This window comes from Mugil cephalus, chromosome 15, assembly GCF_022458985.1.
Source record: "Mugil cephalus isolate CIBA_MC_2020 chromosome 15, CIBA_Mcephalus_1.1, whole genome shotgun sequence".
Classification (NCBI taxonomy): Eukaryota; Metazoa; Chordata; class Actinopteri; order Mugiliformes; family Mugilidae; genus Mugil; species Mugil cephalus.
In genome coordinates, this window is record NC_061784.1 from 2,742,357 (window position 1) to 2,765,659 (window position 23,303).

The 23,303-nt window shown below is 42.8% G+C and overlaps 2 protein-coding genes across 2 annotated transcripts; one reads left to right on the top strand and one right to left on the bottom strand.

Moving 5' to 3' along the window:
* Window positions 1–1,486: 1,486 nt before the first annotated feature.
* slc12a9 (solute carrier family 12 member 9) lies at window positions 1,487–11,893 on the bottom strand. Its single transcript, XM_047607274.1, has 14 exons — window positions 11,427–11,893; window positions 8,840–9,071; window positions 8,603–8,737; window positions 8,360–8,497; window positions 7,952–8,254; window positions 7,699–7,806; window positions 6,556–6,667; window positions 6,299–6,456; window positions 6,143–6,225; window positions 5,930–6,054; window positions 5,252–5,444; window positions 4,983–5,157; window positions 3,572–3,718; window positions 1,487–3,476 (listed from the first exon to the last, which is right to left on the bottom strand). The coding sequence occupies exons 2-14, from the start codon at window positions 9,033–9,035 to the stop codon at window positions 2,644–2,646; spliced, it is 2,706 nt and encodes a 901-aa protein (XP_047463230.1). The 5' UTR covers window positions 9,036–9,071; window positions 11,427–11,893; the 3' UTR covers window positions 1,487–2,643.
* A 1,644-nt stretch (window positions 11,894–13,537) lies between these two features.
* Window positions 13,538–23,076, top strand: gnb2 (guanine nucleotide binding protein (G protein), beta polypeptide 2). The gene is made up of 11 exons (XM_047607171.1): window positions 13,538–14,228; window positions 15,837–15,916; window positions 16,021–16,059; window positions 16,963–17,069; window positions 18,834–18,897; window positions 19,114–19,276; window positions 20,437–20,503; window positions 20,603–20,804; window positions 21,440–21,656; window positions 21,922–22,070; window positions 22,113–23,076. The coding sequence occupies exons 2-10, from the start codon at window positions 15,860–15,862 to the stop codon at window positions 22,026–22,028; spliced, it is 1,023 nt and encodes a 340-aa protein (XP_047463127.1). The 5' UTR covers window positions 13,538–14,228; window positions 15,837–15,859; the 3' UTR covers window positions 22,029–22,070; window positions 22,113–23,076.
* The last annotated feature ends 227 nt before the right edge of the window (window positions 23,077–23,303 follow it).

The window sequence follows — 23,303 nt, forward strand, 5'->3', positions numbered from 1 at the left end:
CATAAAAAACAAACAATCTAAAAGTTATAAATTGTTATGTATTTTATTAAGGGAAATAAGTATTTGATCCCCAACAATTCACTTAGAATTCAGGCTCCTACAGATTGGCTGGTGCGCATGTGGCACACAGCTGTGCTCAGTCAACTAATTACCAATACTCCTGATCTTAACTCGTCATGTATATAAAGCACACCTGCTCTAAGAATCAGTTTCTTACATTCCAACTTCTACAGCACCATGGGCAAGACCAAAGAGCTGTCAAAAGATGTCAGGGACAAGATTGTAGACCTGCACAAGGCTGGTATAGGTTACAAAACCATCAGCAAAAGGCTTGGTGAGAAGGTGACAACTATTGGTGCCATTATTCGCAAGTGGAAGACCCATAAAAGGACCATCAACTGTCCTCGGTCTGGAGCTCCCCGCAAAATCTCGCCTCATGGAGTGAGGATGATGATGAGAAAGGTGAGGGAGCAGCCTAAAACAACACGGCAGGAGCTTGTTAATGATCTGGAAGCAGTTGGGACCTCTGTCACCAAGAAAACAGTTGGCAACACACTGCGCCGTTATGGATTGAACTCTTGCAGTGCCCGCAAGGTCCCCCTGCTCAAGAAGGCACATGTACAGGCCCGCCTTAAGTTTGCCAGTGAACATCTAAATGACTCAGAGAAGGCTTGGGAGAAAGTGCTGTGGTCTGACGAAACCAAAGTTGAGCTATTTGGCATTAACTCGACCCGCCGTGTTTGGAGGATGAAAAAACGTGAGTATGACCCAAAGAACACCATACCCACGGTTAAGCATGGAGGTGGAAACATCATGTTTTGGGGCTGTTTTTCAGCAAAGGGTACAGGGCAACTTCACCGCATTATGGGGCCAATGAATGCAGCCATGTACTGTAACATCTTGGACAAAAACCTTCTTTCCTCAGCAAGAACACTGAAGATGCCTCGTGGGTGGGTTTTCCAACATGACAATGACCCAAAACATACTGCCAGGACAACAAAGGAGTGGCTCAAGAAGAAGCATATTAAGGTCATGGAGTGGCCTAGTCAGTCTCCAGACCTTAACCCGATCGAAAACCTGTGGAGGGAGCTGAAGCTCCGAGTTTCCAAGAGGCAGCCAAGAAACTTGAAGGATTTAGAGACTGTCTGTAAAGATGAATGGGCCAAAATCCCTCCTGCGCTGTGTGCAAACCTGGTGACCAACTACAAGAAACGTCTCATCGCTGTGCTTGCCAACAAAGGTTTCTCTACAAAGTACTGACTTGTGTTGTGCTTGGGGATCAAATACTTATTTCCCTTAATAAAATACATAACAATTTATAACTTTTAGATTGTGTGTTTTTTATGCATTTTCGACTGATATTCTGTCTATACCCATAACCAGTAAACAACCATAAAAACCAGAGTCTGATCATTTCTATGGAAGTGGGCAAACTTACAAATTCAGCAGGGGATCAAATACTTATTTCCCCCACTGTATCTACATATAGATACAGTCTGTTTTTATTCATTTATTCAATAGTTTAAATACATAATTTGTAACAAATTTACAATGTAACAATTGGAAAGATAGCAAAACCCAGTGCATGTGTCATACAGCGCAGTTAGTGGCAAACAGCTATTTTTGTGTACAGTACGCTCTGTTAGTGTATGTTAGTATCAAGTGTGTTCCACCAGCAGTTCTCATCGAGCATTGACTCGGCCAAGTTGTGCAAGACGCTCATTCAGTGACAGCAAACAAAACATGATGAGAGGGCGGTAATGTTTCAGTACACCGTTTATAAATGTGGTCAGATAAATATCGTATAAAAGAAATGTGACGACTTGCTCCAGTGTCAGTCTCAAGCTCGCCAGTATCGTCATCCTGACTGAGACTGGATCATAATGCTCAGTTTAGCACCTCCAACGTAACCATCACTAGAACTCTCTTTGGTGTATTTTGACAGCCTGACCTGTAAAGAACAAGAATCCACAAAAAACAACAGCAACAAACTAATGCTGCTACTCATTCTAAGGTCAAATACACAGATTCCATTGTGTAGAACGAAGATACATGTTTAACACTGGAAAAGGCAACATGTTTGCATAAGTGCACGGAAAATAAAAATAAAAATAAATAAATCGGATCCAGGATTGTTTGGTTCACTTGGTCCGCCAACCAGCAGAGATGAGATGCAGAAAAAAGCAAGCGGCAAAAAATACAAACAAGTTAAATTATTTACAATAACTATGCAGTGACACAATACCATTTAGGAACAGGAGAACTGACTCCAAGTCTGAGCCCTGAAATGATATGTAGACATTATGATATTCAGTGAGCTTGAAAACCTGTACTGGTTTTATGTGAGTGAAAGTCAGTCAAGTCGGTCAAGGAGGTTACCTTGACATAAACCACAACCACAAACATTAATGCTCCCTTAGCTCTTGGCTCAATTACAAAGCCAGTTCAAGTATATGAAAATAGGAAAATATCCTATGTGGATGCAAAAACCTCAAGTTGCACGGAAACTTAGATCTTTTCTAAGCTTCGATGAAGCTGCAGTGGATGGAAGTATAATGAAAAGTTCAAACTAGCATTCACTTTTCATGGAATTATGTGTTCATTAGTTCATACTTACATTCAAGTCAACAGATAAACACATGCTCACAGATCAGTGTATGTGACTGGGGTGACACCATGAATCAGGAGTGTTGGCCCTAAACCATTGGTTACTGCTTCTAGCTGAGCTACGTAGCGCTGTGCCTGGCTGTGATGAGCAGGGGGGCGAGGTAAATACAGGAAGCGGACTGCAGCTTGCAAGCTGTGTTCCGTCAACATGCAGTTCACAGCGGACAAGAAGTCCTCAGACAGCGCTCCCGAAGGATCTTGGGAGACTGATGCAGTGTGGTGCTGCACTACAGAGTCCCACGGCACAATCTTTATCGACGCCCTGATCCTCAGTTTCCTCAGCAGCTCTCGAAAGGTCTCCTCATTTACCACCCAGCCCTGGTCACTGGACTCAGTCTCCACGTTCAGGAAGATCCTCATTCTTGCATGGCGCCACTTGGTGGACATATTGAGCACGCACGCCATCTGCAGCAGAAAGAGGCTGCACACGTCCTCATAGTCGCGGCTGCCGGGCTGGAGCAGGTTGAGAGGCCACACATCTATGGTCCGTTCTGACCCGTCAACCTTACTATCTTTACCCTCTCCCTCTAACTGGAAGAAATATCGGCCGAGGCACACGTTCTTGTTCATTTTAATAGCGTCGGAGATGATCCCAACGTACTCCTCTGGGGAGAGCCAACGGGGGCTCTCAACATGTCGGACAGGGGCGAAATGGGCCTGCAATGAAGGCAAGTCAACCCCAAAATTATATTCACCTTCACTGCTTCGTCCCACTGATGAGTCACAGAAGGCAGGGTCTTGTAGGAAGAAATCCTCAGGAGTGCAGCTGTCATAGAATCCTAAAATCAATGTGTTGGGCTTCATTCCACCTTGGAGAGACATACAGAAAATCAGAACCGTCAAGATTCACTAAGTACACTTGCACTGAATGTGAGCACGATAAGGCAAAGAGAAAACAGCCAACCTAGGCCTGTGATGCGCAGCAGATGCTGAGTTCCCTGTCTCACAGAGGGAGAGAGTGTCAGGTCCACAAAGGCCTTCACTCCCAGTTTATCAACCAGGCTCAGCCAGAAGTTGTACTGCTGCTGGACTGGGTCTGACGGCAGGGTGTCTAAACCACGGGAAGGGCACAGATCAACTTTTTTCACAAACACAAAAACTGATGCAATAAAAGGCTTTGTTTCAGTGATGTAACACCACTGAGAAGCAGAACTGTCAGTACAGAGCAACAGAAAAAATGTGGTAAAACGTTTTACCACGAAAGGGTAAAAATATTCAACTCTGACACCTGCATTTAAAAAAAAAAAAAAAAAAAAAAATAGTGTCACTAGTGTAATGCACCTGCAAAGTAGACATACTCTTTCTGCGGTAAATACTTCTTCAGAAATGTGTCCTTTCTTTTCTTTTTTTTTAATTCAGATAAAACTTAATTAAGTAATTAGGTAGTTAAGTAATTTAATTTGAATTAATTTTATTGTCAAATGTGATTAGTAACTATAGAAGAATAAAATTGGACGAAATGAAATCCCTCTAAAGTAAAGCACATAAAAGTTGTACTTAAGAACAGTACTTAAAGGAAATGTGTTTAGTTCTACCACAAGTAGTGATTAATAGTTACATTATTCCTAAGTATTGCAATGCATCATAATCACCACAGGGGGGCAGACTGGCAAATTGTGAATTTGTAAATGAATTCAAGAATATGTATGCAAGCTTCTTTTTGGGTTCTTCAAGTGCAACAAGTCACAACATATTTTATTATTTTGGAAATGACAAGTTGGATATTTGATCAGTCTCACAAATGATACCCGGTCTGCGGCTACTATAGTAAAGACAAAACCTTAATTAACAATACATGAGCAGCAGCAGACGGAAAGTGAAAGCCTGTGAGGAAGCTCCTCATGATAGCACCGGTTGCCGGTCAGAGCTGGTATATGAATTCAGCCATGCACAGCCTACTTCTTTATTCCCTGCGTACCCTATTTATTTTCTCTCAGAGTGATGAAACTGATCAAATGCTGATTCATACCAGTGTAAAGGCTACCAAAGCTGCACTATATAGAATCCTGCCATAAAAGACACAACTTCAGTCATATAGTTTAGTAGACCAAAACATGAAGTGAATGCTTTGAGACAAATTTGGTGTATTTTTAAGTGCATTAGATTTAAGTGCATAGATTGTGTTATTATAGGGGGGAAAAAAATAATCACAACATGGCAGTGATTGAATAATTTCTGCAGTAGATGAAAGCTGACTATGTTGAGAGTTCTGCTTCAGCGAGGGGTGAAACCACAAAGCACAATGATTGAAAGATAAGAATAATTTAATACTGTTAGCAGCAGATGGCCATAGCAAGCCACCCACTGAGCATTACCCAGATCTCCCAGTTGCACGTGACCCAACACATACAGTCCTCCCTTCTTCAGCTGGTTTACAAACAGGATTAACTGGCAGGAGGAGCGAGGGTTGGCCACCATTAACAACACCTGCGGCCTCCAGAACTTCACATGGTCTTTCCTCACATCCAGCATCAGGAGATACTTTCGCACCTAAACCAAAGAAAAAATAGTACCGTTGACGAACCGTACGGCGTGTTCATTTTTTGTTTTTAATTTTCGCGTGTGTCTCAGCGAGTCCAGATACCTGGTGGAAAATGAGAGCCTGGCTGATATAGCCCCAGCTGCTGGTGGGTGATCTGTAGTGGAGGAAAAGCAGCAGCAGTAGCAGGAGGACTATGCTGCCTGAGGAGTATACCGGGTTAATGACGAACATCATGACCAAACAGCTCAGAATCCCCAGCAGGCAGGTGTGCCAGGAGAAGAGCTGAAAGGTCGGTCTGTTAAACACACAGAGACGAGATAATGAGGCCGCATGAAAAACAGCAGCGGGGAGAGGCAATAAATAATACTTTTCCTGACTCATAAAACAGTATTATATCCGAGCATAACTATATGATGTTGTGTCAGTGATACATGTCACTATTATAGCCCGTACTAAAAGTAATGTCAAATGTCAGTGAGCAATGGAAGATTATTTTAATGGCACCATTCTCTCCTTAGATTTAGGCCCTGAATGTTTAAAACATCTAGAGCATCCGTTTACTGAGACCATTTGATCCATAACATGTCCAAAACAGGGAAGTCTGTGAGATTTCTTAAGATAATTTCCTCAAATAGTCAACTCATGATCATGTAAAACCAAGAGAAGTTCTCTATTCTGTTGGCCTGACTGCATTGTTGGATCCAGTTACAAGCTGTTGAAAACTATACCTGCATGAGCCAGTAAAAGGCACACAATTTCCTTATTTTGCTGTTGTATTACCTGAAATTTGGTGCTGACGCCCACTCGAGAGCCAAACAGGCCAAGTCGACTGCAGCGTAGGCAAGCAGGTAGAACACAGTCACCAGACTTGCTACAGCATTGAGCTCTCCTGCGAAAACTACACACTGAAACACAAATGCACAACAAACCAAGGGTTAAGAGGTTAGATAACAAAAAAAAAAAGATAGATAACTGTGCACTCTAGAAAGTCACCTGTGCCATGCCCCAGGTGTACAGTACTGCCACCCACGGATTCCCAGAGCTTGATGTGATGGCAGCTGGAGCTAACGGCAAACCTGTGAAGGAAGAAAAGGACTCAGAAAGTGACTCACTACACAATGAAGGCAGAGAACAAGCCTCAAGGCTCACCGAAGAGGCGATCCAGCGCAAGGGCATGGAGGATGCGGGAAGCTCCGATCATAGCACACATTGCAGCTGACAGAGAGGCGCAGAAGATCCCGACAGTGACAAGCGGTGGCCAAATGTTGATCCGCTGGAAGAAGCCATAATCCTGAATCAACAGGGTCCTATGGAAAAACAGGTAAATGACTATGCATGTACTATTTTCAATGTCGACTCTCATTATGTGTGAATATCAGAAATGTGGATGAAAGTCATTTCCAGACCGGTCACAGGTGGCACTAGCCAGGATGAAGAGGAGGACGTAGATGGTGAAGGTGTAACAGACAGCCACAATGGTGCCTTTAGGGATGGAAACACTCGGAGTCTTCAGCTCGCCTTTAGAGATGGCAGACAGCAAACATCAGAGTGTGCATGTCTGTATGTAGATTGCTACAGCGTGTACATGTTTGGGTGTGCTCTCAAGAAATGAATTATGGCATCTCTCATTTGACACACGATTCAGAGGTGATAGCAGAAACCCCATGGTGGAAACAAACACTCACAGCAAATGAAAGTTCTGCTTTTAAAATCTTAACAAAGTACAAGTAGAGAAGTAGAATAGCTAAATAAATGTACAGCGCTGCTTAAACGTTATGGGCCCTTTAAAAACAACTCTGAAATTAACCCAATCAAACTAATTACAGAAATATTATACTTGCAAATGTAAGCTAACCCTTGTTTCCAGCATCTGGTGTGACCCATTCCTCAGCGCTAGTTGTCACTTTTTCCACATTTCTGTTAAGTTATGGTCAGGACCTTGACTTGGTTAATCTAAACAACTCTTTTTGAACATATGGACTCTAATTTGGTCTTAGAATTAACTTGTAGTCCTAGAGGTGCACTGTTCCAGCTCACAACTTCTGTAAGTAATATTGGTTCATTTTCTTTAATAAACTAATACACAAATACATAGTATTTGAATAAGTGTAATATTTGAGTTTCTTATGTTTGACTGGGTTCTCTATTTTCAAGATTTCACTGAGGTTTTGAGTCATTTTTTGTATTTGTATATATATGTATTTGATCAATGTGACTGTGTTGAAACTTTATGTGCTGCCATTCTTGGCCAGGTCTCTCTTGCAAAAGAGTTCTTGGATCTCAATGGGACAAACCTAGTTAAATAAGGGTTATAATAATAATAATAACTAGGCTGCCCTAAATATGACAATTACAAGTACTCATTGTGCAGAAAATGCCCCAATGAATATATGAACCTGTGATAGCTAGTAACTAAAGCTATCATATTAACATAGTGGACTAAAAAGTCTCCAGTCTCCCCCTGACATGAAGTTTAACAGATACAACACTATACGAATTGGATATATTCAAGTAAAGTGTCTTGTCTTTATGTGACAACAAGCTTTAACCTGACATGTTGGCTCCTGCCATGATCCCAGTGCAGCTGGTGAACATGACAGCAAACACGGTGGCAAAAGACATGACAGAGTTGGTGCTGTAGTCCAAAGAGTAACCAGCTAGAAAGAAAAAAAGAGAGAGAGAGAGAGAGAGAGAAAAGCAGAAGCACAACAAGACCTTTATTAGATTCTCCTAAATTTAAAAAAACACATGCAGCTTTGCTTGTGAATGTACTTTCATATCCTCACTCTCATCAGTACTCACGGCCCAGGTTGTTCCTCAGCGTGGTGATGCTGTAACCAGTGTAGCTAGCATTGTAGTGCAGGGTCTGGTTACCAGGTCCCTGGTGGGTGATGACAAAGTTGAGAGGTTTGACCGCCACAGAACTGATGAAGATGGACAGCAAGGACACAGTGACCACCAGCAGGATGACGAAGGCAGTGCGGGAGTAGATGTGGGCGCCCACCAGACACACAAGCAGACACAGCAGGAGGACTACTGAGGAGTACAGCACTGTGTACCAGTAACCCTGAGGAAGCACCCGCACTCCCTCGGACGCAGACGATTCTAAAACCGAGGAAAATGAGCAGAAAACCGAAGGAGTGTGAACGTAGTAGATTTATTATTTAGCTGGAAAGACACATGAGAAACAAAACAAGTGCCAAATCTTACCAGGATCTGCCCCAAACACATGAACTATCGCCTCTACAAGACCGAGAACATACTCTCCACACGCAAACACTTTGGCCAAGAAGAACATCAAACCAATGCTTCCTCCAAACTCAGGCCCCAGAGATCGGCTTATCATATCTAGGCACACTTTGTTAAGGCTAACGCTTCAAATGAAATCACTGAAACTGCGTGTAATGTTCAAGACAGAAATACAATTAAAATATATTTAGTCTGAGAGGATACAGTAGGCTCCTCCACCTTGTATAGCACCGTTGGTGGAAATGGCACAGATGGAAAGGATTGTTAGAGATATGATGGTGTAGGCTACAACCACCATTAAGAGGCCCTGCAGCAGCCCTGCATGACCAACCACAAACCCTGCAAAGGGAGATCACACCACCTGTTAGTCACTACAGCACAATCACTCAGTTGAACTGTAACAGGACATACAGACGTCCACAGCAGCCTTATTTCTCTAACCTGTTCTCAGAAACAACACAATGCTGAACATGGAGAGGATGGTGGGCACCATCACCCCAAAGAAGGTGTTCAGTTTCCGGGGGTCCTGGCTCGGTGTTCCGGAGCTGGATTCTGTGGTGGGCTCTGACGCTGCGCCACATGCTACAGTCAGACCACACACCCCTGAGGTGATCAGGGGGGTACGTTCGCTTGACATGGCTGCTGAGAGGACCTTCAGAGCAGCCTGCTGGCCCTGTGAAAGAGAAAGATTCTACTTCAGATTCTAATGTGCTGCGATGGGCCAAGTGTTAACATTGAAAATCACAGTTACATTAGCCTGTGTTGTGTTTAAAAACGCTTCTGCTTTCCCCTGCAAACCTGTTGATTAAAATAAAGCCAACATATATAGTAAAGGGCGTGGGATCACTTATACAGCCCACTTCAAAAAAAGTTTTGTCTCAGATATGTACTTGTGCTGTTCCCTCTCTTTTAAAGGACACAGTGAGATACTCTGCCTCCTCATACCCTTGTGTTCTCCCTTTCCAGCAGATCACAAGAATGAAGGTCATCATGTGCGCAGTAACACATGTCCTGCACTGCCTTATAAATACCTCACACCGTTTACTTTAAAAAACTAAGCTAGATAAGAATGTTAAAATACAAGATTTTTTTTACAGTCTGCCCTTTTATTTCATTGTTAACCATCACATAACGACATCTTAAGACACAAGATTTTAACAGACTACAGATCACTGACACGGCTCAAAGAGAACCTGTGTGTCAGGTTTGCGTTCCTAATGATAGCTCCCGCTCACACTACAGGTCGGTATTTGCAGTCAGCTGACTCGCAGCTGCTTGTCTGTTTTTGCATGCAGCTCCAACCAAAGAGCAGAATTCTCAGCTGAGCGGAGTAACCTTGTGCTCAGGTGGCTGCAGCTTTTTTTTTCTTACTCTCTGCGTTCTTCCTGTAGGAGGTAGTTTTCATCCTTGAAGCTGCTAAACCATTTTCTATGACCCGTTAAGTAAGCCACTGGAATCACATGAGGGACATGAGGGGCCAACATGTAGGACGCATAACCTTGTGATCATTATGGTGATCATAATAATAAAGAGCAATTCACTGTGTTCTACAGAAGAATTTTGCAACCATTTAGACAGACAGAACTGAACGCGGCTACTGGCATGAGTGGCGAAACATATTCATGAAACTCTACAAGTTTACAATTTTGAGTATACCATGATCGTGGATGACTGCCATGTTTAGACATATTCTCCAGTAGAATGACTCACATTTTCCAGCTGAACAGACATGAGTAATTGCTGCTTTTCATTGCCTCATGTGATCACATGCATATATACAGCAATCAGGCACAACATTATGACCACCATCCTGATATTAGGTCTTCCAAAACAGTTGTTTTGAGAATTGACATGGGCCTAGTGGGGGGCCTTTGGGCGGGGAGGGCCACCTGTGGATCATCCCACAGATACTTGATCAGTTTGGGATCTAGTGAATTTGGAGGCCAGGTCGACACCTTGTGCTGTTCATGTTTGTGTGTGTGTGTGTGTATGTGTGTGTGTGTGTGGTACATGTCAAAGTAACATCCACATGAATGCCAATGCCAATGCCTATTAACTGCTTGGTTTTAATGTTGTGGCTGATCAACGTATATATCAATATATCAACGAGGGATTTGAGGATTGAATTTTGGGAAATGAGAGTAAACATTTTAATTCATTTGTGACCAATAACTCTAGAAAATCTAATCATTCATGAAGACCCGATTTAATATATTTACTTACGTTTCCAGTGAACTACGGGCTCAGTAGGCCTAATATGTGGGTGGTTCTTCTTGTCACTGTTGCACAATACCGAGTAAATTATTCGAGAAACTCTCAACCCCATAACGATGATGTTAGTGGTTAGTGGTGTTAACAAGGAAGCTGAAATTTAAGTGAGACCTAAAAATCGTTAGCCTAATACCATAAATGGCCAAGTAATTTTCTTACACTTACAATATCACTTACAATATCAAATAAAAAAATATTTTCTTTTCTTGTTTTTCAAAAACGTTCAAATGTGACTTAGGAAAATCATGCTATCAGGCGAACGAAATACTGAACTGCTCGATCAACTTCGCAGAGGTTTAGTTCCTGTGTTACTGATGATGCTGAGCATGCTCTACGGGGATGCTCTTAGTAACAAATGGTAGCGATATTTAGAACATTGCTGCAGGCAGCCTTCAGTGGGGCCCTGCAAGGGTCCCCGAACCCCCGTTTAGAAACATGGTGACAAAAATAAATCACCGTTTTCGTGAGATTTGCGTTGCACGAGGGTGGAGCAACTGCGGCATAAAAACAACTTTCCGTTCTTCGAGGGGCTAAAGAGCTATTTTAGCGCGGATAATGAATGCAGCTGTATATTTGGGGGCACGTCTGTTTACGCTTCAGACTCGACGGCAGGAAGTTAGCAGGTCGGTGGATCATCCGCCTGTAACCAAACAGATCAGCGGATCTAAACCGAACAGCAACATCCAGGATGTTTGCAACATCACACACCATTACACGCTTCCTAGCCCGCTCAAAAACTGAGAACCCTCAAGCTTACCTCACACCTTAACTCACTTCCTGCTTGCGGACACCCTTTTTTTTTAAGTGGGTCCTCTGATGGTGAGTGAAGATGTCCCGGGTCAGTTGCGCAGCGATAGCATGAGATCAGATGTGACCGACAGTAGACTACGCCGCTGGACTGAGCTGATAACGGAGATGAGCCGCTACAGAGCTGGATGCTGTAAGAAATGTGCTGCCCAATAAAAACACAACAGACACGGCACGCCTCGTCCTCTCTGTTATTTGTTCAGAAGTGTCACGGGAGAGCAGAGCCGGCCCATGTGACTGCCAGAAGGGGAGGAGAACGCACCACAAATATGAGCAAAGGTGCTGCTTTCTCCTCAAATAACCACAACCCTGCTTCGCAGATCGGTAAACAGATGTAAGCCCTATATAAGTGCACATCAGTATAAGACTTCATTTCATTTGTTCGTGTATTGTATGCGCACTCGAACTATGCATGCACACACTGTGAACACCAGGTTCTATTGTAGTTGAACTGTAAGCGTGGACTGCAATGTTATTCCTCCCCACCAGGGGTCACCACGTGACAAAGATGACATCCATACAATATGTTACAAGAAAACCTGTTGGGTAAGGTTTCATGACAAAGTGTTCTGTACTATATATATATATATATATATATATATATATATATATATATATATATATATATATATGCTGCATTCTATACAAATCTACATGCATTGTGACCAGGAAATCAAACCAGTACTAATAGTGAAAAGGGGACAGATATGATTGCATGCTGCTGATGGATGTGCTTAGTAACTAATGCCATGTAGCATCTGCTGTTGGAGACAATGATGCTGCAGCACCAGCTCAAATTTCTGCACAATCTAATCAGAACCGATTTACAGGTCTCTATCCTCTAACTACACATGCAAAAATGATATAGACTCATGTTCTTGGGCCATAATTCCTGCTGGACTGTTAAACGGTTACACTGACCACTGAGAATAAAAAAAATGCTGATGAATCAATGTCAGTAAATCACAATACTGTATTTTTTAAAATGTAACACCTATTTTTCACATTTGCTCACAAGCTTCAAATTATTACCAGAGGAAACTCTGGCAAAATCATGTTTGTTAATACTGAGACACTGGAGAAATGCCCATAAGGTTCTCTTTCCTCTGGGTCATGGTATAGGCCTATCTAAAAACATGGCTAAAACAAAGAAGAGGTCTACTTGGACTTGGATGAGTGATGAAGTATCTTCAAGTAACCTCAAACAAGTCCACTGCCTTTATTTTGTATCTCTAATGCATTTTTCTATCCTTTAACATTTTGTATCTAACTTGTATTTTTTTAAAGGCCTTGCCCTGCCCACTGGCAAAAAATGATTTTCATCTCACCTTATATAACTTGACTGTTGACTTCTTCCAGAGATTAACACTTTGTGGTGTCAAACTCCAAACATTGGACACCATCCCGCTCAGAGGGTCAAACATACAACTACCTAACTGGGCCTATAGATAGTTGGAGATGGATCCTGTGTTTATGCACTGCCGGACTAATGGAATATATCAGGACAGGATGTCAACACCCACATGTTGTGAGAGGATGTTTTTTCAAACAGGCTGCAGATAATAATATTCATCTCCAGTCTCACTGATTGAATAAGCGTTAGTAGACACACACAACAATTGCACCCTGAAGAAGTTAATTCACGCTCTGGTACCTGTGTTTGCACTGCCCTGAATCAATGCACAGTATTCTTTGTACATTTGTAAAATGTGATGTGCAAACCCGGCCCCGCTTTGACCCGCCGCAAAGCCTAAAATAGTCGGAAATGAGAACACTTCATTTTCAATGAACTGTCGACTCGGTCACAGTTTGTCCTTCTGACCTGACAAAATTGGAACATCCATTTGTGGTCTGCACACAGAGGAGCAGAGATGGGGTCAGTGACTTTACTAAGAGATGGGTGCGGTTGAACCACGCTTCATGCCCGGATCTGAAGATCCTGTAAGAGCTCACCGCGTGATCCGGGCACCCTGTTTCTGAATGATGATAGTCAGGGAGAAAAAAAAAAAAAAAAAACAGGAACCGTGTTGATAGTGACCGAGAGGGAGGGCCTCTACTCATTAGACAAGAAGACAAATCCATCTAGTCGATCCTCTGACGGCTTGATTTCTTGCAGCAATCAGCTTCTTCTTGATCTCATTATGATGCACTTTGCAGATTTTGCTCAGTAATTCGCAGCCGACTCGGAGGAGGCTGTCCTGATGAAGTGTCGGCAGAGGGAGGAGGAACCCAGAGAGAGGAAGGAAGCGAGGATCACGTCACGGAGACTCGGAGTGAGACGGACTGAATAGTGTTTAATGGACGATCCTTGATGCGGGCCGGGGACCGAGCTGGGGCCAATTTACGTCTGTTTGCGGCGCGTTGGACAACGATGATTTTGTTAACTTGCCGGGCGTGAAAAAAAGAAGGGGGGGTGACAAAGCTCTTCGCAGAGGAAACGGCAACACAGAAGCAGCAGCAGCAGCAGTAGCAGCAGCAGTAGCAGCAGCAGCAGATCTCATCTTTTTCAGGATCTCCTCTACAGCAGAGAAATGGAAATGTGTGTGTAGCCCCTCCGCCTCCTCCTCCTCATCCTCCTCCTCCGTTTGCCTGTTTACTGAAGGATTTGGAAACAGCCCGGTCGTGACAACTTGGAACTTAATGAGTGGAGGAGACGTTTAGTTCAAAATCCTCCACGGGACTTTTGGTTTCATTTTTTGAACGGCGGGGGAAAAAAACCGAGAAGCAGCGAGATCATCGGGAGAATTAACAGGTAGCCACCCATTATCAGACGCCGTGCCAGCCGCCGCAGGTCAGCCTGCTCGCTGTAAGATGGCTGGGCGATGCTGTGCGCATTCATGGCATCATTTTTGAACCGATGCATTTAGCTACATCCGCATTTTAGGAGCTGGGCGTTTAAAACGAGTTGTGGCCAAGGCCTTCGTGACTGTGCTGATCAGTGTGTAGCTCGCTAGTCTCTGAACCTCTAAATGCGGCAAACAGTGATATCAAATGTACCACTTCATTTTTGTTTCTCCCGGTGGCTCCGATGTGGCCGCTTGTGCTCACATCCGCGCACAGTCTCTGGCATTGCCATTTTCTAAACATGCCCTGCTTGTAGCCTGCCCTACGCTCTCCTCCAGCTGCAGATGTAGCCGTGCTAGTGTGGTTACACATCAGACGTGCATCCTAAGGGGTGGGGCCAGCCCCTCTTTGCATCTGTGAATGTCTTCTTCCGTGTGTTATAAAAGGTGCTCCCCAAAACTAGAACGGCCGCCACAGGCTTTTTTACCCTCTTCCCAAGTGGGGATGGTGTCAGCTACTGCAGGCCATGCACCTCACAGTCTCTCCTGCTCTATTCACTGAGTTCAGCTGTAAAAAAAAAAAAAAAAGAAAGAAAAGAAAAAAAATTATGTATCTAAGCATCTGGCTTGATCCATCCTGTCCTGATCTCCATCATCTCTTCATTTCTTTCTTCCTCATTGGCTAATTGTGCAGCTGTGCCAGGAGACTGAGACCCACGACGGAAGCCCCTTTTGGCTTCCATCAGTGCCGTGTGATCCATCTGGTCGCAGGTCCCTCCAGGGAACCATACTGTAGCTAATTGCCCCCCCCCAACCCCCCCTTGCGCTGCATACTGTATGCATGATGGGAGTGTTATCAGGAATTTGAATTGTTCCTCAAATGCAAATGCGGGCTCGCTGTTTGGGGGAATATTTGAATGTGTAACTGTGCTCCTCTGTCAGGAACATGAAAAACTGCTTCCTGCTAGCAGCATGATGTGACATAAACCGTGTGATCCCACAAGACAAGAACACATCCACATTGTGTAGTAATGTAGGAAATTAGAGTCTCATTCCATTCTCGAATACATTTCCCTGTTACAGTAACCGGTGCCTCGGATGAAGGATGACTGTATCCAGTATTAGTAGGAAGTTTGGCGGACCTGTATGTGCACAGCTTTAAAGGGAGCGTTCACTCACTATCTGCTGCCTGGTGGAGATGCCGGCTGCTCGATAGCAGCTTAGTCATTACAGATAATTCTCCTCAGTTAAACCAGGCGGGGTTTCACAGTCATAAACAGATTACAAGTATTTTTCTCACTGAGGGTTTAGTAAACATTAGAGATTAAAATGTGTGGTTTTATTTCATTATTTATTTCCCTAAATTGGGGTTAAGCTGCATTTTAAGTGAATTATTTCACCTAATTGTTTCATCTTTTAAGAAAGTGGACCCCTGGTTTAAAGGATTATAAAATCGTGACGCTGTTCTAACCACAGTGGGTGTGAGTAATATACATAGGAAGTCATTTCCTTTTCATTTGGGATGTTGGTCTATGTAAATCGCAGTGTGATATTTAAAGTTGTGCCCCAACCGACAGGTCACAGCTCCGACACATTGAAAATGAGTGAGCTGGAGCAGCTTCGTCAGGAGGCCGAGCAGCTTCGGAACCAGATAAGAGTGAGTTGACCGTTTTTGTGTTTAAAATTTTCATGTTATTTTGATACTGACATGCTCTCTAACTCGTGGTGTTGTGTCACTCTCTATGACTTCACATTCATTAGGATGCCAGGAAAGCATGTGGAGACTCAACCCTGACACAGGTAAGAGCCTCAACATGCCAAAGATAAATAGCTGACAAAATTGTAAGATGAAAAAGCATTGTTGGGATTACTGATGACCATCTATAGAGGGTATGCACATGATGTGACAGTTAGAGAAGTTCCAGTGGTTACCGTCGAGCATGGAGATTAGCCACATTAGTTTGAATCATAGGCTTTAATACCATCTAAACTGTAAAACTAAATAAAAAAAGATGAAGTGCTGTTGTGTAATTGACTGTACCAACAGATCTGAAAAGCAGTCGGAGATATATTTTTACAGGCTCCTGAAAGCCAAAGAAAAGAGAAGTAAATGGATCACTACATTAGGAAGAAACAACTGGAATCCAGGCACAGAAACCTGGTGTTATGGTTCACATTTTGTGTCAGGTGATATTAATTTATACTGTATTTTTTGATGAAGTCATACCTTAACTTACTTCTTAAGTCAAGTTCTGGAGGGCTGTCAGATAAGTTTGTCCATGCTGTTGTTTTAACGTAGTTACAGCCGACAGTAACTATTTCACTTCCAACAATAAATAGCAATAAAACAAATGGAATATTTGCAATCACTCCTTGTCAACATTTTAACATCCGGTCGGATGCTACAGTATTATATGGCTTACTTTACTTCTCAGTAAAGCTCTTACCATTATCATCTTTTATTTAGCTACATTTGTCATAATTGAAATGACCTAAAGCTAACTGAAACTGAGGCTAACCCACTTTCCCAAATCCATACTTGTTTGTATGGATCATTGTGGAGTCCAGTTGTCCATAATTTGATCTGAAGTTTTAAACACATCCTGAACTTCTAGTTTTTAGCACATGATTTGGGCACAAGATATAAGTTTAAAAATTACTTAAATTAACTTTCCTTTGGTTAACCTTCTTTACCAACTTTAGATAACTGCTGGTCTGGATCCTGTTGGGCGGATTCAGATGCGGACAAGACGCACCCTCCGTGGCCATCTTGCCAAGATCTATGCCATGCACTGGGGTACAGACTCACGGTGAGTCTACATTATTTCCTTTTAATGACCTAACCAGAGAAGTAGCCACATTGAAGGTGAAGACTTGGAACTGGTCATGCTTTGATAGGATAACTCCAGATAAGGTTGAGAATCAGAATAAGTCTTATTGGCCAAGTATGTGTGCACATACAAGGAATTTGACTCATAAGTATAAAAAATAAATCTTGAACCATCTGCACAACATAAGTTAGACTTTAAGAAATAATAAAAATAAAGGATAAGAACAAACATATACATCGATCCAAGAGTTTGTGCCATAACTACAGTGAGAAGAAACTGTCTTTGTGGTGAGTGGTTTTGGCGTACAGTGCTCTGTAATGTTGACCTGAGGGGAGGAGTCTAAACAGGTTGTGTCTGGAATGTTAGGGGTCTGTGAAGATTGTACTGGCCTGACCCCGGACCGGTACAGGTCCTGGATGGAGGGAAGGTCTGTGACTGCAGTCTGTGCCTGTCCTGTCTGGTGGCAGATCCAAACCAGACCCTGATGGACGTGGTCAGGACAGACTGAATTATTGCCTGTAGAAGATGATCAGCAGGGGCAAGTTGACCTTTCTGACCTGACGAGAGTCGTATGGGAGAGTCGTATTCAGTCCACTGAAGGTCCTGTGAGATTGTGGACCCCAGGAACCTGAATGTGTCTACTGTAGGGACTGTTCTGTTGAGGACTGTGAGAGGAGGTGTTGATGGGGTCTCTTCCTGAAGTCCACTGTCATTTCCATGGTCTTGAGCGTGTTTAGCTCCAGGTGGTTCTGACTGCACCAGAGGACCAACTGTTCCAATTCCCCTCTGTATGCAGATTTGGGCTGTCCTGGATGAGTCCAATGATGGTGGTGTCATCTGCAAACTTCAGGAGTTTCACAGAAGGTTCCCCAGAGGGGCAGTTATTAGTGTAAAGGGAAAAGAACAGAGGGGTGAGAACACAACCCTGGGGAGCGCCAATGGTGAGAGTCCAGGTGCTGGATGTGATGCTTTGCAGTCTCCTGTTAGTCAGCAAATTGGTGATCCACTGATATTTGGAGTGACTGACAATTCGTGGTGGAGAAACTCCAGGACGATGGTGTTGAAAGCTAAGCCGAAGTCCACAAAAAGGACCCAGGTGTAGGTCCTAATGTATTAAAGTTCATTTGCTTTATGGTGGGGGTACATGAAGAGTCGTTAAACTAATGTTGGATCACCCACTTTTCTAAAGGGAGAAATAACATTATTTCTGACTGTAATCTTTTTTTTTTTAATGTCTCAGTCACTTCAATATGGACTGTAAATTTGGGATTGACATGCCCCTTAAGAAAGAAATGAAAATATTGGTGATAATTTTTAATCTTGCACCATCATCACTGACATTTGTCAGCACTCATTAGCAAATGTTAGCATGCTAACACACTAAACAAAGAGGGTGGACACAATATGTAATATGACTGCTGACATCAAGATGTCATAATGAGCCTGTTAGCGTTTAGCTGAGAGCACCACTTTATCTGTGCATGTATCATTTGCTGACCCATTGTTGTCCTTGGGATTTGAACAGTTTCATCAACTTACATCATTGCATTGTGTGGATATGTACTTTGTGCAGCTAAAACCACAGATCTTCACCTTGGAGTCATAGATATCACCTTCTCAGAGCGCCAAAACATGTCCTCGACTGGTAGGAGGAGGTTCATAAGTACTGAGTGCAGCTGTGGTGCTTCAATATGTTGCATATATATTAGGGAAAAACTAAAGATTTCAGAATTTTCTCTGCAGGCTTTTGGTTAGCGCCTCTCAAGATGGAAAACTGATCGTCTGGGACAGCTACACTACTAACAAGGTAAAGAAAAAGTAAATCCGCTGAATAACTGATCTGACCTGCAAGTGAAAGTAAAGTAAAAACTTGTTGAGGTGATCATCACTGCTTCCTTTGCTAGGGCTGATTGGGATATTTGCATTAGATTTCCAATGTTAAAACGTGCACAAGTTTTAGTCCCTTTTCAAATTTTTGCAATTGGCTTCATCCTGTTCCTTCCAAATATCTGTCTCCTTTTAGATACACGCCATCCCTCTGCGCTCCTCCTGGGTAATGACCTGTGCATATGCCCCCTCTGGGAACTATGTGGCCTGTGGAGGCCTGGACAACATCTGCTCCATCTACTGCTTGAAGACACGTGAAGGCAACGTCAGGGTCAGCAGGGAACTACCCGGACACACAGGTGAGAGAATATCTTTCTCGCTCTCAGCCACGTCCATTTATGTTAAACTCTTCCTGTGAGTCTAACTGATGAGACGTTTCAAACTAGCGTGCACTAGTCCCCTGCCTCGTGGGAAAGCTGTGCTCCCAAACCTCTAAACAATGAAGATTTCATTAACATGGTTAATTAATCGCAGGCAGTCTTAATGAGCTGAGACATCAGCTCCTGTCTGTGAGACGGTGAAGCTGCTGTATGTTACTAGCTTTAACAGTGCGGTGTTGTAGTTTGATAGCATCATGCCAGTAATGGGCAGATTGTATATGTGACTGTAGAGGTTCAGAGATTTATATTCAGCAAAGTCAGGACATTTTAATTTGTTGTCCACAAAATTAAAAATTCTTCACTAACCAAAGAGCACCTTCCCCAGCCACATACTTTAAATCAAAATGATGTAACATATACCCCTTAATCACAGGAATCAAGATGACAGAGGCTACAAGTTAGATGTAGTTGTTGATCAGCGACTGCCTTTTACATTTGTTGACAATATCCCTTCAGCCTGATTCCAGTTTAACTGGATTTTAAACAAAATTGCCTGATAACATATAGATGTATTTACATGCCCCAAAACATCAATCAGAACAGAACTGTTTGGACATAATGGATCACAGAACATTTTTTTTGTCTCTCACAGCCTTACTTGCAACAAATTCTTCCAGTAGAAAAACCAGGTTATCAGGCTCCAGTATTTTCCCAATGAACCGATTTTACACCACAGTTCTCAAATACACGATACCAGGCTGTGGTTACATGAGGCCATTTGGTTTAGATGTGATTGGAACATAGTGTCCAGGTTAACGTATCCAGTCACTTTCACATCAATAATGAGTGCGTTCAACTTGTGTTGCTCCTACCCTGGCCCTAATTTATCGGTGGCTTTACATTACTGGGGCCAAATGCAGCCCCAGGAAAATTAATATAAATAACTTAAACCCTGACTTTTATCAAAGCACAACTGAACTGAAAGAAAGGGTTTGATAGGTTGTAGTAGAGCCACAAATGCAACATATACATGTGGAAACTAATTGATGGCTTTAAGGAGATTTGGCCCATTAACTAAACACAAGAATTATATAATGGCTTATAAAGTTAGATTTAAACTCAAACCTCTGTACTTTCAGGTTACCTGTCATGTTGCCGTTTCATTGACGACAATCAAATCATCACGAGTTCAGGAGACACCACGTGGTGAGTCGCACACATCAAAATACAAAACAAACAAAAAAAAAAACATGCAGCATGTGCTCCTGAGCTGATCTTCAACTATCTCTGCGCTCCTTGCCCCAGTGCACTGTGGGACATTGAGACGAGCCAGCAGACCACGGTTTTCTCTGGCCACAGCGGCGATGTCATGAGTCTGTCCCTGTCGCCCGACCTCCGCACCTTCGTGTCGGGAGCCTGCGATGCTTCGGTCAAACTGTGGGACATCAGGGACAGCATGTGCCGGCAGACCTTCACAGGCCACGAGTCGGACATCAACGCCATCTGTGTGAGTTCCTAATTGTGTACCAGTTGTGTATCAATAGGGAACGTAAAACAAATGATAGAAGAAGAACAACAACAAAAATTTGGATTTTATTGACATACTTGAGACTTTAGACATTTATTCACCATCAAATTCTGAATATTTGTCACTCCCGTCAGCACCGGATGATCTAAAGGAACAGTCTAACAGTACAGCTGCAGGATTTGTCTTGATGACGTTACATAATGTCTCTTCTCCAGCTTTGGGAGGGATTTAAACTGGGAGCATACTGCAGGTTTAACAAGATTATCAATTAACACCATATCTGAACACTGTGAACATTAAGACCCCGACCATCTCTTGTCCGGAGGAAACAGCATATGGGATATCTGACAGTGTGGCAGGTGGACAGTTCCTCTAATAAACCATGTCTCAACCTGATCAGATTCAACACAATGGAAGAGAACACAAAACTAGTTTTCTGTCATATTAGGACATGAAGGAAATAATGGAACAGAATCTCTTTCTTGTAATGTGTTTGTATGTGTATAGGCACTGTTATTAGGTATCGTGTTATGGTTGTTTTTTTGTTTTTTTAAAAGGGCATTCACTTCCTGCTTACTTCCTGCACTTATCTGTCTTCCTTTGTGCCTCCTCAGTTCTTTCCCAATGGCAGCGCCTTCGCCACAGGCTCCGACGACGCCACCTGCAGGCTGTTCGACCTGCGTGCAGACCAGGAGCTCAGCCTCTACTGCCACGACAACATCATCTGTGGCATCACCTCTGTGGCTTTCTCCCGCTCCGGCCGCCTGCTGCTGGCCGGTTACGATGACTTTAACTGTAACATCTGGGACGCCATGAAGGGAGACAGAGCAGGTGGGCAGAACAGGCTTGCAAATATCTATGTTGTACCTGCGATCATTATGGCTGTAGCACAACAATATTAATGTCCAAATTTTCCATTCGCAGTAATGAGACGGTTTCATTATATGGGTTTTTATTTTGAGGACAAAGCGCTGCCATGTGACTCTGACACTGTGTTCTGTGTAGTTTAAAAAAAAAAAAGGTTCAGAGCAATCTGCAGAGCAAAACATTTCACAGTAACAAAGTCACCTTTTGTTTTTCCTCGTCCCTCCCGTAGGAGTCCTGGCCGGCCATGACAATCGTGTGAGCTGCCTGGGTGTGACGGATGACGGCATGGCAGTGTGCACTGGGTCCTGGGACAGCTTCCTTAAGATCTGGAACTGAGCCATGCACATAAACAGCAAACACACATACACACATACACACATACACACACAAACAAACACACACACACACACAAACACACACACACACACACAGCTCCTATCTTGGGGCACAGTTTGCACCCTGTATTCACACTGTATGTAAGATTCAACAGACAAACATTGTACTGTACATAATATATATGACTTAGGTATGAATTTACACACGCAAACAGAAACACTGTATGCAGGACGAGATGACACATGCCCACATGACCTGCAGCTGATTTAAGTGCACAGCAGCAAGACTACAGCAACCCCCCCCCCCACCACCACCTCCCACCCCGCACCGCACCACAAACACACACAGAGTCTGTAAAATGTGACCAAATACAGCTCAGTGTCCAGCTACTCAAATAAAAACACACATACCACTGTAACCTGAAGCCTTTTAACACATGCATTCAGTTCACACACAGACGCACACCTTTTTCCTGAGAGACACTGCTCCTCAAGTTAAGCGGAGGAGAAGACGTCATTGGACAATTCTGTCTTTGTTTACAATGTCCAAAATGCACTTCAGACTAATTTTTCTGTTTTTGTCTCAGTGCTGTAAGCATCTCAGCAAAAGGTGATGTGAAAGAAGACTCACACTGAAACAAATCACATCACTCACAGACAGGATGGACCCGTGATCGACAGAGTCCTAGGAAAATCTTGATTCCTTCATCTGGACATAACGTAGTCATGGTTTTTATAGTTAAGAACCCCCATATTCAGTTTAAAGCTTTAGTTTTTTTGTTGTGCTTATTATTATTTTGTTTTGTTTTTTTACACTTCTTTTCTTCACATTCTCCCCGTGTGCCTCAGATACACTTATTAATAGAGAATACTGATACAATTAAATGAACTCAAAACAATCTGAGATAAAGATAAGAAATTAAAGCATTATAAGACACATCTCAGTGGGCAGGAGCCAGTATTCATACTTTGACTTCGTCACTGTATTATCTGGTCATTACTATGGTATAATTGTACATATTATTAATAAATAATAGACTCTCCTGCCAGTTATTGTGGTTCCTTTCTTAAGGTGGTGTTCCTAGGATAACGTATGGATGCAGTCAGTCACTGGAATCAATCAATCAGTCAATAAAATCAAGCATGTATCGTCTGGTATTTTCACTAAATATAAAATATATCATGGGTATAGTTTCTTGGTTACATTTTAGCACACATTCATCATTGAATTTTAAGCAATTCATTTTTTAAAAGATACATTTTAGTTGTTTAAGAA